Below are 19,957 nucleotides of genomic sequence, written 5' to 3' on the forward strand. Positions count from 1 at the left end.
CGATACTTACACATCTTGTCAGAACCAAACCACGCAGAATAAGGCAATTTAGAATAGTCTCGTTGCGGGCGTGTGCCCAGCTCGCTCCTCATGGTAGAAGATTGAGTAACCTTTCCACCTCCTTGATCCCAATCATTAAGGTTGTCCATTGCACGTTGATCTGGCAAATCTAAAATACTGCGTACTGTAAAGTTGGTTCTCGTAATCGACATGTTCGCAATTATCAGACTCTCACCAAAATTCCGGAGAAGAGTATATTACTGGCACGTTAAAGGGAGTAGAAACAGTTTTGTTTTGCTTACGAGGAATGTGGAACAATTATATTTCGCTGCAAATAATGGAAAGATAAGAGAGAACGTCTTGTGTTTACACAAGAAGTCCTCTTCACCGCAAACAGTGACAACCTTCAGATGGTTCCTGACCATAGGACCCCAAGTACCTGCATCAGTCAAGTACCAAATCATTAATGAGAGTAGGTGCAACCCTACCAGAGAATAAACCGGCACTTCCCAAAGACAGCAGGAAACTGGATTCACCATTACATATTCTACGTGATTAGCCAACAGATAATGGTAATTGTGTTAGTGAATTAGTGAATTACATCTTGGGTGGTTAGTGGAGCGACATCCCTTCCCCCTCCCCATTATTTGCATACAAAGTAAAGAAGCAGTGACAGGTTTCACTAGTTCATTTAATTACTTATTCATTTGCTAACAACCTCCCGTATATGTTTTTAAAGTGAACTGAGCACGCTGAATTTAAACGTATAAGGTGAGCATTTTCGCTCAAGCCTATTTCTGTAAATTTATTCCTAATATGGATTTCCTTGGCAAAATGCAAAGGAAGTATTTAATGATGAGCAAAACTCACACGCACAGCAAGACAAGTAAAACTGGTTCTGACGAATGGCAGCTACGATAACAAAATTTTCATTGTCTGTTTGCTTTAATTTTATTCAACGTCTTAATACTTTGTGCACTATGTCAAGAAGTATACAACTTTATTTACATCCAAATACAACGCCAATTAATTGATCAAAGCGCACCTTGCGTAACATTCATTTTTTTATTTCTAAATATTCAGCAAAACGGGTAGTTTAATCGTGCTAAAATGCTGAGCTTTTGGTGACGTAAGCAACTAGCATGGCACTATCCCCGTGTTGGCCATCGAGACAATTTCTGTAGGTAATCTTCAGGCAAATATTCCCATGCCATGCCTGTTTGTGCCACCTATCAAGCTGCTTCTGTGACACTGTCCATGCTCCACAAACTCCCTCACAACGTCCTGGGTGGTCGAAACCGGGAGAACACAAATACATGCCAACTGCTAGGCTGCAAACAATAGAGGAAATGTAGACCAACGTCCCAGACCTGTTGGAAGCATTTGTTCCAGTCAAGACTTTGCATTTGTTCAGTCATCAAATAATAGATGATTGACGCCTGAGCACAATGTGCTTTAACTTTTTGGGATAAGTCCGAGTTTGTTCCTTGTTGTCATGGTGTTCAATGGCATTAAAAGGGATTTGCTTGCTATCGACTTCGCTTCACGTCTAATGCAGCCAAGTGCATGAAAAGTCGTGCAGATTCAAACAGGATTTCTTAAAATGTAAAATCAGAGGATTATTCACTCTTTCTCGAGAGAAAGATGGACCATCTATCCCAAATGCAATTTCTTCTACAATTAACAGTTTACCATATCTAGTACAGATGTAATTTCTGGAATTGCAAAGTACCAGAGCAAGATTTCGTTTCGAAATTTAGCATAGGCGTTAGCGACTAAACCGCCACCAATATTTGCTTCAGAGATGGAACGGGACTGTCACCATAAATCTAATCTGTATTTTACACTAAATAGGTACTTCAATTACTATTGTACTTCACATTCGTTGTATCATAGATGATTATTACATTGATTTTAAATAACAGAATAACGCAGAACGGGTATTTATGGAGCTTGTGTTAATATTGTAATCTTATTGCAATGAAACGTTGTAAAGACGAAACATATGTTGATATTTGTAGGATAAGATGATAACGAGAAGCTCTGGTCGTTTTCACCGATAGAATTAATTCCCGATTCAGCAGGTGTATATTCTAATGCTGTACAAAACTACAAAATTCCGCTCTAAATACAGAAATCGATGTCCCTAAGCAATTAGGAGTCAAAGACACTGCCGTATACAGTCACCAATCATCGACAATGTAAATGCCGGAGGAGTCGTTCTCGGTTAAAACAAATTTATAACCTTAGTGACCTCTTGTAGCCTTTTAATCTATTTAACAACTGAAGACTCCCTAGATATGCAAAAATAAGTAAACCGATGTAATTACACACTTAAGGGCTCTTCACTGTCAAATGTTTACTTTTGTTTCCGGAAGATTCGAGTCCGGTTGCATGAATATTTGAAGGCAAGTAACATTTAAATATCTATGGAACAGATATTATATTTTTATGTGCTGCCTCGTTCACTGCCCACAAACAAGAAAGGCTGAATGAATACTAAATGTTAAGCTTCATAATTCAATTGATTAAATATTGAATTCAAGTTTCTTACAGGATGCCGTTAAATGGCCAACGTGTTAATATAAAAATCACTTTTATGTAACAATTTTGTCCCCACGTCCACAATAGCCTCGTCGTTTTTCTTTCAATAATTATCAACATGCAAATATTTACAATTTTTTTTCTGATAAATGTATGTTAGTATATCTTTCAAATCCATAATCTCGCTCGGTTTGGAAGAACACACACATGCGCTTTATAAACCATTGCGTTTAATCTGATAATCGAACTAACGACAACGAGAACACTCGCGAACGGAGCTCAGTTTGAGAGAATGAACAACATCGACAGTTGGTAGCAAGGCCGGGCATAATTTCAAACTAAATCGATGAGTTAGAAAGTGCAGCGAACATCATCGAACTTTACGGCTACAATAAAAGATGAGGAACGGAGCCGAAGCAAACAAACATTCCAGCAGGTTGGGAGTGATGTGCAGAATGCAATTGTTTTCTGGTGTTTGAGTGACAACAGAATTAGCTCCAAACAGGCATTACCTCCTTATCGGCTTGCGTTTCAAATCACACGCAGAACAAGCGAGTCTCGACCCGAAACGTCACCCATTCCTTCTCTCCAGAGATGCTGCCTGTCCCGCTGAGTTACTACGGTTTTTTTGTGTCTATCTAGAGGTCTTGAATAATTGCTTGTAATAAAACCAACGCATTGATGATGTCTGCAACATAATTCATTTTTTTAGGACTTGAAATTCACCATTAAAGCAAGAATAAACTATTAGGTTGCTGTTTTATTTCTTAGTTATGTCTTTGAGTCGGAAGATTTAAGAAAAGACTCCGAAAAGGCCTATTGCGATTTAGTACCAACACCCAGTGCTGGAGTAATTCAGCGGGTCAGACAGCATCTGAGGAGAGGGAATGGCCAGGCGGCCTCTCGGGTCAAGGTTCGTCTTCAGACTAATTGGAGTAGGCGGGAGAAAGCTGGAAACGTCGCCGGTCCATTTCCTACACTGATGTTGCCTGACCCGCTGAGTTCCTCCCGCACTGTTTTTTGCTCAAGATTTCAGCCGTTTCTCGTGGCTTCATTATCAAATACCATTCCTCACATACGCCTTTTCTCAAGAGATGCTGCCTGACCCTGCTAAGTTACTCTGCTAAGAGATGCTGCCTGACCCTGCTAAGTGACCCTGCTAAGATACTCGTCTCTTCCATACCCCGCAACACAGCTCTCTCTCCCCATCCACGCACTCGCAACAAGGGCAGAGTCCCCCTAGTCCTCACCTTTCACCCCACCAGCCGTCACATACAACAAATAATCCTATTAATTTTTGCCACCTCCAACGTGACCCCACCACTCGCCACATCTTCCCATCTCCCCCCTATGTCTGCCTTCCGCAAAGACCGCTCCCTCCGCAACTCCCTTGTCAATTCTTCCCTTCCCTCCCGTACCACCCCCTCCCCGGGCACTTTCCGTTGCAACTGCAAGAAATGCAACACCTGTCCCTTCACCTCCCCCCTCGACTCCATTCAAGGACCCAAGCAGTCGTTCCAGGTGCGACAGAGGTTCACCTGTATCTCCTCCAACCTCATCTACTGCATCTAGATGTCAGCTGATCTACATCAGTGAGATTAAGCGGACACCTCCGCTCGGTCCGCAAGAACCTACCTGACCTCCCGGTGGCTCAGCACTTCAACTCCCCGTCCCATTCCCAATCCGACCTCTCTGTCCTGGGTCTCCTCCATTGCCAGAGTAAGCAACACTGGAAATTGGAGGAACAGCACCTCATAGGTGGGCATGAACATGGGGAGCCTGCATCCGGTGGGCATGAACATTGAATTCTGCCAATTTTGTTAGCCCTTGCTGTCTCCTCCCCTTCCTTAGCCCTCGAGCTGTCTCCTCCCATCCCCCAGCCCTCGGGCTCCTCCTCTTCCCTTTTTCCTTCCTTCTCCCCGCCACCCCCGATCAGTCTGAAGAAGGGTTTCGGCCTGAAACGTTACCTATCTCCTTCGCTCCATAGATGCTACTGCATCCGCTGAGTTTCTCCAGCATTTTTGTGTACCCAAGTTACTCTGCATGTTGTGTCTAGCTGGAGCAACTCAACCAGTTAGGCGCGATCTGGGGAAGGAATGGCCTGGCAAACGTTGTGGGGGGAGTGGGTGGTGGAGGGGGTTGGGGGGGGGGGGGGTGGGGGGGGGGGGGGGTAGCTGGAAAAATAAGTGGGGATGGGACAAAGTATTGCAAGTGCTAGGTGATACGTGAGAGGGGCTTGATTGGCAGATGGTGGACAAAGGCCCAAAGTGAAAAGGAGACAAAAGGGTGTCAGATAAGGATCAAAAAGCAGTGACATGTAAAGCCAGTGGGAGGGATATAGGAAGGAAGGGGATGGGGGATTGTGTGAAAAGCTAGTGGGAGAAATTCGATTTCTTGGTTGGTGAAATTACACCGTTACACAATTGTCTTCATTGCAGAAACCATTAAAAGCAGAGATATTAGGAAATAAAAAGTGATGTACGTTAAGCACTTTATATTTCTTCATTAATATTCCTGGACAACTCAGGCACTAAAAAACAACAAATCCTCCAGACCTGATAAATACACCACATGATTCGAAAAGTGGGGACTAGGAATATTGGTGAGGAGTGAAATGTGAAGAGGCTTGGAAATGTGAAGTCCGAGGCAGGGATGCAGGTGGGAATGGACGGGGGACGGGTTGAAAGAGGGGTGCGATTTTGGGAGAAATTCAAGTGCATCCAAGTGGGGCACAGGAAATAGAAGGGGAAAAAGGGTGGGGGGGGGGGGTTGGTTAGTTATCTAAAATTGGAGAATTCAATGTTCATACCATTGGGTTGTAAACTACCCAAGTGGAATATGAGATGCTGTTCCTCCAGTTTGCATGTGGTCTCACTTTGGCATTGGAGGAGGCCCAGGACAGATAGCTCAGTTTTCACTCCAGTTTGCAAATTTCAGGATCTGTGCACTGCTGGCAAGGCCGGCATTTATTTACCCTCCTTATTTGCCCCGGAGAAGGTGGGTGTGAGCTGCATTTTGGAACTGCTGCTGGAGATGGGACTTGGACAATGCTGCAGGATTGGGAACCCCGTGATGTAGGTCCAGTAACGATGGAGAGTTTTCAAGTCACCAAGCTGTGGTACCTGGAGGGTGAGGCACAGCGATGATGTACCTGCTCCTTTTATTCTCTTCATGCTGTCTGTGTTTGGAGGAGATAATGAAGGAACAGACTGGGTAAAGAATTTCTATTTATATTTTGTAGACACACACATGGCAACCACTGTGCACCAGTTAAGGCTAGGTTCAATTCTCTGGATTGTCAAGAGGCATTCAATAAGCAGTCTAGAAAAGGGCTGTGAAATTGAAAAGAAACAGCTCAGAAGTTGGGGATAACATATTTACACGCATAGGGGGTGAATAAAGGATAGACAAGGTAATGCATCTGAGACTTCAAATTTTAACAGACATATTCAACAAATGGCAAGGAACTTAGGAATAGTGACATAAAGAGACCTTGGGGTGTAAATCTTTAGCTCCCTGAAAATTGTGACTTATCTGGATAGGGTAGTGAAGTAGGTTTAGGTTTAGATTCAGGTTTATTATCGTTACGTGTACTGAGGTACAACGAAGAGCTTCCCAATCAAATTAAATAATACTGCAAATAAATACTATCGCCAAACTCAAGCACAAAGGGAAAGATATATGGAGGGAAAGATAGAGAGTGCAGAGTTCTCAGCAATGTGGCACACCAATACCAGAGATAAAGTCCAAAGTCCAAATTGGGGTATTGGTGAAGTGACTGTACCCTAACTTATGGAAGTAGTGGTGAATGTTGTGAAAGCTTATGGTTTGAAAACCTCACCCTACCGTATCTCTAGTCTCCCCCTTCCCTGACTCTCAGTCTGAACAAAGGTCTCGACCTGAAACGTCGCCCGTTCCTTCTCTTCAGAGATGCTGCCTGTCCCGTTGAGTTACTCCAGCATTTTGTGTCTATCTTAGGTGTAAACTAGCATCTGCAGTTCCTTCCTACACATAAGAATTGGGATATCAGATTGCAGCTTTACAAAACATTTACGTATTTTGCCGTATTTGGAATATTGTGCACAGTTCTGGTCGCCACACTGCAGAATGCATGTGGTGGCATTCGAACGAGTGTAGAAGAGATTTGCCAGGGTGGTGCCTGGAAGGGAGGGCAGTAGAGATTCATCAGGTTAGGTGTATTCTCAATGGAATGTAGAAAGATGTGGGGTGTTCTTTTTGAGGTTTATATAACTTGAGGGGCAAGATAATCAGAGTCCATTTCTAGAGGGTGGCAAAAACATGTATTTTTTAAGCTCTCAAGCTGCTATTAATTGCTGGCCACAAAAATCAGTTTTCAAACTTAACTTGCTCACGCTTGATATTTATGATTTAGATGAAATGGAATGTAATAGAGTGCAATGGAGCCAGGTTTGCCAATGATATAAACACAGCAGGAGGGGAAGCTTTGTGGAGGACACAAATAATCTAACAAACGATATAGGCAGATAAATGTAATTCGCAAAAATGTAAGGTAATTCTTGTTGGGAGGAAAATGTTCATGCTGTGGCCTGGGTTCAATCCTGACCTCTGGTTTGAAGGAGGGTCCTGACCAGAAACGTGGCCTGTGCATTCTTTGCACAGATGCTGCCACAAATGTGTAGGCAGCATGAAAATGTGAGATAACATAGAGCTAGTGTGGATCGATGAATGGGGTCGATTTAGTGGGCAAAGGGCCTGTTTCCATGCAGTATCTCCTAACTCAATTAAACTAGAAAATCATTCACAAGAGCAGCTGTGACAATTATGTTGCAAGTTTTTCATCACCCACCCACTGCCAAAGCCTTAAAGGTTTCAGAGAACACGCAAAATCTTTGTGCCTTATTTTTAAATTCAAAAACTGAATTGCTGTTAAGTTTCTTTCAATCAGCGATCAAATCACTTAGTGATTCACCTGCCTTTCCTGCTGGAGTTAGACATGAAATGCTGGAGTAACTCAACGGGACAGGCAGTTCTTCTGGAGAGAAGGAATGGATGACGTTTCAGGTTGAGGCCCTTTGTTACATTTGCCATGCAGAATGATTTAAAGAGGGTTAAAATCATGTCATAAATTAATATACATGAAGTTACTTTACATAAAAAGCCTTGAGCTTCCTTGTGATCACTGTCTACCTGCACTGGAAGCATTTTGTTTTGCCCAGTGTGGTCCCAGGTGTACCTTTCCACAGGGAGACCTCACATCATACAGTGTGGGCACCACCACATTACACAGAGCTACTTGCACTCACCCAATGACTCTGATGCAAGGTTATGTCCTCCCAGTCAAGACTCAAGAATGTTTTATTGTCATATGTTCCAGATAGAACAATGAAATTCTTACTTGCCACAGCACAACAGAATATGTAAACATAGTGCAATGTAAACAATATAATAAACCATATAATATAACCATATAACAATTACAGCACGGAAACAGGCCATCTCGACTCTTCTAGTCCGTGCCGAACACATAATCTCCCCTAGTCCCATATACCTGCGCTCAGACCATAACCCTCCATTCCCTTCCCATCCATATAACTATCCAATTTATTTTTAAATGATAAAAACGAACCTGCCTCCACCACCTTCACTGGAAGCTCATTCCACACAGCTACCACTCTCTGAGTAAAGACGTTCCCCCTCATGTTACCCCTAAACTTCAGTCCCTTAATTCTCATGTCATGTCCCCTTGTTTGAATCTTCCCTACTCTCAGTGGGAAAAGCTTTTCCACGTCAACTCTGTCTATCCCAGGAGTGAGAGTATGGCGATCTCGTTTAAACAGCATCAATTGCATCTTGAGCAGTACAACATGGGAGCCTAGACTCCCTTACTTTCACCTCCTGGTCCTCACCTGATCTGCCACAGTTACCGTATTAATTTTTACATTCGCACATATTCAAGATCTCACAGGACCTATGAAACATAAAACTGATTTTAAAAAGGACAAAACACGCACATAAACACAGGCACACACAGACACACAAAAACAAACAAACACACATACGCACACAGGCATATGCAGACACACACACACACATACACACACACACACACACACACACACACACACACACACACACACACACACACACACACACACACACACACACACACACACACACACACACACACACACACACACACACACACACACACACACGCACACACACGCACACACATATGCATACACATAGACACAGACTTAGACACACACACAAAATCATGCAGTCACACAGGCAATAACACAAACAGACGCACACCCTTAGACACAGACAGACACACACACACACACATACACACACACACACACACACACACACACACACACACACACACACACACACACACACACACACACACACACACACACACACACACACACACACACACACACACACACACACACACACACACACACACACACACACACACACACACACACACACACACACATACACATGCAGACACAAACACTGACACACACAGATGCACACAGTTAGACACAGGCGCACACACGCACACACGCACATCGACACACACATACACAGTCATAGACATAGACACAGTCATAGATACACAGAAATAGACATGTCAATAATCTCTCTTTACCCTTCTCTCCGTAGCCATTCATTTCAGCAGGGCCATTGTATTTAAACTATGCTTCGCTAATGCCCGAGTGCTAGGAAATGTGTGGAAGTTAGTGGCTTCTAGCGTCAATGAGGAGGCCACTGGGGCAGAACGAATGTTCGGGGCAGGAACTCATGATCAGAATGTTGCTTTACAGCCCAGTCATGGGCTCAGCTGTCAGCACACCCAGGTGGAAGATCTCCTGGGAAATAGAAGTGCGGAAATCAGATGAGAGAATAGGAGGAGCAGTGGGAGAGCACGGAATTTGAGCTGCTGTTTGCATCTCGTAATTCTTGCAAGCAAGGAGGTTTGCCACTTATATCTGAGATAGTGACAATAGCATTGCCAGCTGTGGCGGGTAAACCGAAGGAAGCACTTAAAGTGAAATCATATGTGGATGTTGGAGGAAACATGTACAACGAATGAATGAGCTACCTGATGCTGTTATTGTGAAGAATAGAAAGGTTATAGATTGCCCCAGGCTCTGGCTGCCTAGTTCCAGGAAACATTGTGCCTGACTTTGGTGATGATGCACCCAGTTTAAAGAATCCCCTGACTCCCTTTCTGGATTCACAAAGGCTGGTGTTTGTTTGAAGGAAACTATTGTGTTACGATGAATGAAAAACCAGCTATAGTCCAGTTTTGCGGTTAGGATTTTGCCTCGCCACAACCAAAAAGTCTAAATGCTTTTCAAACATGTTTTGCCTCTCTGACAAGTCATAGTCATACAGCACAGAAACAGGCCCTTTGGCCCAACTCTTCCATGCCGTTCCAGATGCACCATCTAAACTAGTCCCATTTGCACATGTTTAGCCCATATCACTCTAAACCTTTCCTATCCATGTACCTATCCAAATGGGTTTTTTTAAATGTTGTTTTTGTATCAGCTTTAGTTCTTCTGGCAGCTTGTTTCCAAATACCCAGTATCTCCGGAGTAAAACAATTACCGCTCAGATTCCTACCACATCTTTCCCCTCAATTCAGGTTCTGTAAGACCCTGTCTCACGTTCCTCCTCTGTAATTCCTGCTCCTCTCCTGCTCTTTGACCATGTTCTGACCTCCTTACCATACAGCTTTTTGTCTTCTTTTTTTTTTAAAGCTTTTTATTCGTTTTTTATTCAAAAACAAAAACAAAACAAAAACAAAATAATAATGATAAATGTAACAATGATATTGATACATAGGGATCAGGATTACATTAATAACAGGTATAACCTAAATATGAGTTCAGTGTCAAAATATGCATTAAAACGCATTAAAATACCTGGAAAGAAAAACAGACCGACTAAAAAATGCTTACTGGCAGATGCCCAACCTTTCAGGGTCCCTACCTGGTCGGAGAGGCAGCTTTTCTCCAGGCTGCAGCTTCGACCCGTCCTCGCGGCCTACCAGCGGGCCTGCAGTGGCGTTTCCTGTCGGGGACTGCCCAGAACCTCGGCTTCGGCGGCGGCACAGCGCTGGAGCGCTACCGCGGAGCGGGTGATGCCTTGCCTGGGTCGCTGCGATGGAGCTCCGGTGAGCTGAGACCGCCAGGAATAACATCGTGGAGCTGTGGGTCTGAGGAGCGGCCAGCTGCGGGTGGCGGCGCCGAACTTTACACCGAGAGCCTGGGATCTCGCGACGAGATCGCCAGTTGTGGAGCTCCAACCGGCGCGGCCTTGCCGGCTTCGGAAGCCGCGGCCTCCAGTGCGGAAGCGGCCGTTCCAGGGTTCCCATGCCGCTGTGAGGATTCTCCCGACGCCAGAGCACCACCACCCGGCGAGAACGGCCAGGAACATCGGGCCTCCGTAGAGGCAACTGTGGAGGCCTCAATAGGCCCGACTATGGGTGAACTGGGGTTGGGGACTGGACCTTGTGCCTTCCTTCATGGTGGGAGCCATTGTGGGGGGATGTTTTTTGTGTTTAAGACTCTCATTGGTGTTATGTCTGTATTCTTTTTTTGTGCGCTGCAAAATGGCAAAAAACATTTCACTTCACTACACCTGGGTATATGTGAATGTGACTAATAAAATACCTTTGATACCTTTGATACCTTTGAGTCCAGAGAGCCCGATCAGGTGTTGGAGCGCCACCAAGACAAATTATTCTTAAACTACACGACATACCAGTTCTTGAAGATATCCTGAAAAAAGTGACAAGCGCTGGAACCCTGATGTTTGAAGGAGAAAATATAAGAATCTTTAGAGACTATCCAGCAGAGGTGGTCAAGAAGCAAGCTCTCTTCACCAAGACACATCTTATTCTCAGAGACGTCCCAAGCCTGAGATATGGAATAATGTATCCTGCCAAATTAAGGGTCACATACGGAGGATCGGAACGTTTCTTTATCGACCCAGAATTTATCGATCCAATTAAATATGCACAAGAGTTAAAAAAGGACCTAAAGGGATAAGTAGATAAGAAATAATTGACATAGCTCTGTTTGATTAGCAGGGTTATGCCCTACTGAACTTTCACTGAACCTGTTTGTTAAATCGTGTGTTTAACATACACCTTTTATATGTATGTATAAGGGGTAAACTGATATAATATGTTTTTTCATATAAAAATATATATATAAACCTGCAAATAAGATGGCCGACAGGTTCACAGGCATTTAAGTCTAGACAACTTATCAGAGATAGATTGGAATGTAAGCGGGTAGATTGTTCAAGGTCCCCGTGTTTATGTGGAGAAAGCTCAAGATATTTGAACTACTCAGCATTGAAAACAATTTAAACGTATACTAACGATATAATACCCTAACAAATTATATAACTAAAGCTATTATTGTCATATAAAATACTAACAAACGTACTAAACCATTTATTTTAACCTAATACCTACTACTAATCCGTTTATTTTAATCCAATACCTAATAGTTATGAGATTCACGAATTCTAGGCAACGGTCAATGTATTGGTTTATATTTAAAATATGTTTAATATTTATTCGATGGGGGAGGTTGGAATTTCCAGCAATTACCAGGTCAGAGCGAGAGGGAATATGTGAGCTCGCGTTCTGCCGGTGAGACTGCTGGAGATTCCAATTAACCCCTTCAAGCCGGATGATTTTTAACCGGTTATGTATTTAACATACGAATATCAATAAGCAAGATTTTAAAATTTAAATAGGGTATTTAAATAGTATATACCCACTTAGAGGCAAGCTATAAGAAGAAATGTAACCCCCTTTGTTCTGTTTTTTCGGTTTACATAATATGCTGTTTAGTCCATTTTTTTTGCAATATAAGTTTGTAAGGTGCGGAGCTAATTGCAATTAACATCCACGGAAGCTCACTCAAAATTTCCCACCGAGGGTGGACACGTACAGCATCTTTAAATGCTGTGTTTTTGTATTATTTACGTTATTTAGCATTTTTTCCGCTTTTTCTTGTGATATACCAGCAGGGTTTTGAAATTGGGATCACCCGCCCAACATCCAGAAGGTTGATTTATTGTGTTGCCCCATCTGAAACAAGGGAACCCATGTAAGCTATAATGCAAGACGACCCTCTGAATAAAACTGGAGGAAGTACTTTTTGTAGCTGGAATATTAGGGGCGTTAATGAGTCAATTAAAAGGGGTAAGGTTCTTGCCCAATTAAAATCGACTATTGCTGATATAATATTTTTACAGGAGACGCACCTCAAAGATCGAGCTCATATCAGGCTGAAGGCTAACTGGATTGGTCAAATATATCACTCCTCTTTTCTCTCCAAAACCAGAGGTACTGCAATTATAATTCGTACGGGTATACCATTGAAACATAAAACCACCATAGCATATAACGATGGTAGAGACGTCATAGTATCTGGGGAGATATTTTTTATCCCACTTACTCTGGTGAACATCTACGCTCCCAACTTTAATAACCCACAATTTTTTAACAACATTTTTTATATAATTTCAGATTCCACCCAGCAAAACCTGATAATCGGGGGAGATTTCAACTGTGTATTGGATCATTACTTGGATAAATCCTCACAACAAAAGAGATATAACACAAAATCTAGCGAACTTCTAAATACGTATATAAAAAGCACAAATATAGCAGACGTATGGAGGATTGCAAATCCATCCGGAAGAGAATACTCCTTTTATTCATAAAACAGAATCTGGGCTACAAAGAATTTAAGTCCTTGTTTGTCGTCAAGTCCGTTACACCGTATAAAGGTAAAATAATTATTATAACGGTTGGAGAGGGGACAATTTATATTGTGTGAAAATGTTGAATAAAGTTTCCCCTAGTCCTATCAAATTTAACCAAGGGTTCAACAATGTCACTCCTAATTGTTTCTAAATTTAAACATGATATTGTTTCAGAATACCAATAGAGTGTGGTCGGAGGATTAGAGTCTTTCCATTTAAATAAAATAGATCTTCTGGCAATTAATGTAGTAAAAGCAATCAGCCGATGCGTGGAACGGGACAGATGAGTAGAATCTAACATTGGTAGCCCAAAAATTGCAGTAATAAGATGAGGTTGTAAATCAATACCTAAAACTACAGAAATACTATCAAAAAATGTTTTCCAATATTTTTCCAAAAGTGGGCAGGACCAAAACATATGAGTCAATGAGGCCACTTCAGAATTACATCTGTCACAGGTAGGATTTATATGACCATAAAAACAAGTTAACTTATCTTTTGACATATGAGCTCTGTGAACCACCTTGAATTATATCAGAGCGTGTCTTGCAAACATTGAGGAAGCATTAACTAATTGAAGAATCCTCTCCCATTTCTCTATAGGTAGAGAAATTTGAAGTTCTCTTTCCCAGTTATTCTTAATTTTATCAAATGTATCTATTGTAATTTCAAAATCAACTCATAAATAGTTGTTATTAAACATTTCTGATAAGGGTTCAAATGTTAAAAAATTTCCAAGATTTCAGTTTGATGTGGTAACGTAAAAAAGGATAGAGTAGCCTTCAAAAAATGTCTAATTTGTAAATATCAAAAAAAATGTGAGAGGTAGATTATATTTATTGGAGAGTTGTTCAAAAGACATAAGAAACATAAAGCAACCATCCAAAAATAAATCACGGAAAGCTGCTAATCCCTTCCTCTTCCATAACAGAAAGGCTTGATCAGGTTGGAAGAAAAAATTAGATATAATAGGACGATTATATCCATCCTGGGCGTTGGGTATCTTCTAAATCTTTTGTCCAAAACGTTAGAAAGCGAGCATTAACTGCTCAATAGTAAAATTTATGGTTCGGCAGTGCCAAAGCACCGTCTTTTTTTGATATCTGTAAGTATTTTTTACTTAGTCTGGGATTTTTATTCTGCCATATATATAAAGAATATATATGGCAGAATATTATTGACTCCATATATATGGAGTCAATAATATCAAAGAAAGATTTAGCAATAAAAATTGGTATCGTCTGAAATAAATACAAAAATTTAGGTAGGATGAACATTTTAATAGCATTGATTCAGCCGATTAACGATAAAGACATTGGTGACCATTTAGTAAACTGTTGCTTGATATGGTCAATTAGAGGCATAAAATTGGCTTTAAATAGATCCTTGTGTGTGTTGGTAATCTTAATGCATAAATAAGTAAAACATTCGGTAGTCAATCTAAATGGAAACTGTCCATAATTCTAAATTAGATTGTTTAATGGAAAAAGCTCACTCTTACTAAGATATAGTTTATAACCAGAAAAAATACTAAATTGATTAAGTAGTGCTACTATAGCCGGAATAGATTTCTCTGGGTGAGAGATGAATAATAACAGATCATCTGCATAGAGAGATAGCTTATGTGTCTTATTCCCACGGACAATATAAAAAATATTATGCAAAGCACAAAACTGACCAGTAGACAGTCAGTACGCTACCTAATCCCTCTCCTACCCCCATCTCTCCCAATGACGGCTCCCAACGTAAAAAGAAGGTACACTCAATAGCCAAAACAAATTAATGTTATGGTTAAAAAGTGCATGTTAACTGTGAAAAACAAGAGCTACTTCATATTATTTATCCAAGGTCAAAATATGAAAAACAAGAACTGCTTCACTTTGTTTGTCTGAAGACAGGGGAAAAAATCCTTTGATGGACATTTTAAAAGTAGAAGAGCTAACAAAGGCGATCTTAAAAGTCAATATATAATACCATTTCAATAAATTAACAGTATCTTAGAGAACGTAAAAGTTATGGTTTGATACCATCATACTAAAATTCTAAAAAGTAATTAAAGAATAACTCATCCTATTAAATTCTTAATCATTTACAGAACGATATATTGTCAAAATAGAAACAATAAATCTCCAATTGCAACAGTTGACTATCAATAACTCCTCATTGCGGCTTCAGCCCCATAAGCCTCCAGAAAGCTGGCAGCTTCTTGCGGATTTTTAAAAAATCGATTGTTACTATTAAGGAGTCGTATACGCAGTCTAGCTGGATAGAGCAAGGCAGCTGTTTCTTAAACAACTCAGACATTACATTATGGAAAGGCATTCTCAATCCCATAAGCTCACGGCTGTAATCAGGAACAAACCGAAACTTGCATCCTTCATATTCAACCATGCCCAACTTTTTTGCTGCTTGGAAGATATTCTCCTTCATCTGCAAAAAGTGAAACCGGACGATCAAATGTCTCGGTTTATCTTGGAGACCAGATTTCTTCCCGATCCTGTGTGCGTTATCCAAAATTGGAAGATTTTCAAGTGCTCGATGTTGAAAGTCTCCTTTATCATTTTAGAGGCATATTTTATAACATTATCCCCTCTTGACCTTCAGGCAAACCAACAATTTGCAGATTCAGTTGACGGCTTCTGTTTTCCAGATCCATGTTTTTAGTCTTGTATTGCTCAAGTGCCCGAGTATTTTCATTCATTTTCCATTCCAGTATTTCAATCTTCAAATCTCTTTCTTGGCCCAAGGTTCGCAAGTTATCAATTTGTTCCTTCTGTTCACGAGATTCATCTTGTAACATAATCAGCTTGTCTGGCACTTCCTTCAATTTGCTCGAAATTTCTTTCATCATTTCTTCCAAACTGCAGAATCTTGTGTTCATTTTCGATATTGCTTCTAAGATACCAGAGTCGGAAGCTGCCACACTCCCCACGCTCCTTCCTTGGAGAAGCTTTTTTATCTCTTGTCTCCATCCTTTACATGATTGAAGCATATAAAAGGGTTATCAACACTTTAAGAAAGGTTAGACCGTGTCTTGAAATCAAGTAATAACAAGTAACATTGAAAGAGTGGTAAGCAAGAAGTTAAAAGTTAAGGGAGCAAATAAAATTACAACCTTTACAGCATGCTGCCACTAGGAGAGTCCAGCTTTTTGTCTTCTGTCCTTCTCTTGCCTTTGTCCATCCATCTACCAATCAAATAGCCCTCAAGGATGTTATCCCTGACTCTGTGCATCAGTTGCTGGAGCTATGTTACAACAGCTCATTTGGCTAAATCACTGGGTTGGACACTGTTCAGTGGGTTCAGGCTGAAGTGGGCAATGTGGTACATACAAGATTCTGTCATTGGTGGACTAGGAGTCAGATGGTAATTGGGAAAATGGTACCTCTGCTCTTCCATATGGTGCCGCTAATGCTCACCCGCTTGTTTTTTCTCCATTTATTTGTTGAACAATCGTGGGCCAGAGACGGCCAAGAGTTAGTGGAGATGTTAGACCTTTTCAAAGAGGCTTTGAATACTCGCTAGAATCTTTGCCACCATACGTTTTGTGTTTACTTGCTGTGGGAGGGAGCTCAGGACATGGAATCTTAGAAGCATACAGCACAGAAAAGGGCCTTTGAACCCACCTCATCCATCCCGACCATAATATCTAGCAACGACAGAAGGAAATGGAGGAAGGGTGTTACTCTGGCTGGAGGTCTGTGACCAGTGGTGTTCAACAGGGATCTACGCTGGCAACTTTGCTATTCATGATATGTATATAAACAACTTGAATGTAAATGTAGATGTGTTTATCAGACGACATCAAATCTAGTGGAGTTGTAGATAGTAAGGAACATTGTCAATGGTTACAGCAAGATTTAGATCAGTTACAGATGTGGGTAGAGAAATTGCAGTTGGAGTTTAATCTGAGCAAGTATGAGGTGTTGCTCTTTGGGAGGTTGATTGTAAGGAGAAAATTGGCAACTGATGGCAAGACCTTAAACAGCATTGATGTACAGAGGAATTTTACTTCGGAGTCACGTGAGTGACTTCGTGAAGAACCCCGCTTCCAGCGCATGCGTGTCATATCGCTACACGCATTGTACGAGTCAACAGGAGGGGGAGGACGTCCCCCAGTAACGGGAGAGTACAAAAGGACCAGCAAAAGGCAGGTAAGGACTCTACATTTTTGCATTTATAGGAAAATGGATAGAGTTAAAAGGAAGCGGCCTGCAAAGAAGCTGCCCGACAAATGCGTGTAGAACACGGATGAACGGCAGAGGTACCAGCTGTGCCAGAAACCGTTCTGGCACCGCCAAAACTTATTGCCCGGGCGGGAGGAAAAGTTCAGCGAAAGACACACCACCTGGAAGAGCCCGACTTTGTGCCGCAACGGGAGACCAGCCCATATCAACACACTACGGCTGAGGAGCGGGGGACGCAACTAACCCTCTATGAGTGGGTGCACACAGAGCAGCCACAAGACACCGCGGACCGGGAACACAGTCAGGAACGGTATGGTCAGCGGCCCGATGAAGGAAGCCCGCAAGCCAGCACCCGTGAGTACCAGGGACGGGAGCAGCGGGGATATAGCAGAAAACTGCACATTGCTGAAAGCCTGTAAGATTTGGGGCAGCCTAAAATGCCTAGTGCAGCCCAGCACAGAGAGCGCTTAAAGGAGCTGCTCGAGGAGCTCATTCACAGTGGCAGTCCCGAGAAGGAGACTTGCCAGAGCGGGCAGGCAAGCCCCATAGGGGTACCCCGTGAGGGACCCCCACCAATCTCAGACTCCTCGGAGGAGAGTGGGCAGGACCCTGAGGGGCCAGAGCCCGACAATACAGAGGCCCATGATCCAAATACAGCAGGCACTCTGCTGGACATGGTGGCCACTTATTTCATGCCAAGTCAAACAGGGGGAGACTTGGATCCCAGGATGGCAGCAAGTATAAACTATATGTCTGGCCACAAGCTACAACAGGAAATATTCACCGAAACTCTGGCCAGACATCTGCCACCGGGAAACTGTGAGGCATTACAGGTGCCCACCGTGAACCAATCTATTTGGCAGCATATGGGGAGGAACAAAAGAACTCAAGACCTCAAGATCCAGAGAACACTTAAGGGGCTGACGGCAGGTATCACGGCCTACACCCGCACCTTGGACAAAACAGAGCTCACCAAAAATCATCAGGACGCACTAGCTCTGTTTTGCAATGTGCAATACGAATTAAACAATATGCGGAAGACTGCCATTCAGCCAACACTAGACCCCAGATATGCGCCTATCTGCAAACAAAAAACCACCAACACATCAACCCTTTTATTTGGGAAGGACTTGACCGCACAAGTCAGAAAACTTGATGATGAAGCAAAGACACTAGGGCTCATTAAAGCCAGTACAAAGGCATATTTTGGAGCTAGATATCAGCCACATACAAGACCTAAGAATGTGGCTCAGACCAGTCGCACTTCCAAAAATCAACATTACCAACAGCAGCCTTTTTTAGGGTATGGCCAGGGCCGGCCACCCTGGAAGATGCGGAAGCCTCAACCTCACACACAACCCCGAAAGGATATCAAACCAGAACCCCCCTTTTTGAGGAAACCAAAGAAATATGTCAACCACCAGTAACCATGGAGGTAGGTGGGTGTGGTTCTTCTGTAAAAAAGGGACCCACTATGGTGGGGGGGAGGTTGCAATACTATAGCTATGAATGGTGTAAAATCACTACAGACTCATATATTCTTAGCAGTATTCAAGGTTATCTGATAGAATTTACTTATCCCCAAAAACCCCCAGTACAACATATACCAGAAAGGACTTTTGTCCTTGCAAAAGCTGAACAATCTAAGGCCCACATGGAGCTACAAAGATTGTCCTCAAAAGGTGTGATTGAGCATACTATTCATGAAAAATTAGAATTTGTATCAAACATCTTTATTAAAAATAAAAAAGATGGGGGTTGCAGGATTATCATTGACCTTTCTACGTTGAACACATTTGTTCAATATGTTCACTTTAAAATGGATACTTTTATTACTGCTAAAGAATTAGTGTCAACTGGGTTCTATATGGCAAGCATTGATTTAAAAGATGCATATTATACAGTGCCCATCAGCAGGGATCACAGACGGTATTTGAAATTTAACTGGATGGGGGAACTTTGGCAATATAGAGCCTTACCAAATGGGCTAACATCAGCCCCGAGATTATTTACTAAAATTCTGAAACCGGCTTTGGCTTTGTTACGTAAACAAAGCCATAGGGTGATGGCATATTTAGATGACATCTTTATTGTTGGCACAACTTATGAATTGGCATATCAAACAGTGCTCGCCACAAAACTATTGTTTGAACAACTAGTTTTTGTCATCCATCCACTTAAATGCAAATTGATACCAGCAACTAATATGGATTATTTAGGATTCACCATTAACACGGTCAATATGTTAATAACTTTACCTATAGATAAAGCCGCAGCCCTTCAGGAGGATTGCAGCGTGCTTCTTAACACCTTCAGACCCTCCATTAGACGGGTAGCCCGAATAATTGGGAAAATTGTGGCCACTTTTCCTGCCACACAATTTGGGCCATTACATTATCAAAATTTGCAAAGAGCCAAAATTAGAGCACTCA

At 42.1% G+C, this 19,957-nt stretch overlaps 1 protein-coding gene across 3 annotated transcripts in view; it reads right to left on the minus strand.

The window, feature by feature from the left end:
- nkx2.9 (NK2 transcription factor related, locus 9 (Drosophila)) overlaps window positions 1-19,957 on the minus strand; it is a 92,085-nt gene that overhangs the window by 1,937 nt on the left and 70,191 nt on the right. Inside the window, exon 1 of one of the 3 annotated variants that reach the window (XM_055640538.1) lies at window positions 11-366. The exons of the other annotated variants lie outside the window; for them this stretch is intronic. Coding sequence (XP_055496513.1) covers window positions 11-212 — 202 coding nt within the window. The 5' untranslated portion in view covers window positions 213-366. Of the gene's footprint in view, window positions 1-10; window positions 367-19,957 lie in introns of those variants that run through there. 3 annotated transcript variants of the gene reach the window in all.

This window comes from Leucoraja erinacea, chromosome 9 (genome assembly GCF_028641065.1).
Source record: "Leucoraja erinacea ecotype New England chromosome 9, Leri_hhj_1, whole genome shotgun sequence".
Taxonomy (NCBI): Eukaryota; Metazoa; Chordata; class Chondrichthyes; order Rajiformes; family Rajidae; genus Leucoraja; species Leucoraja erinaceus.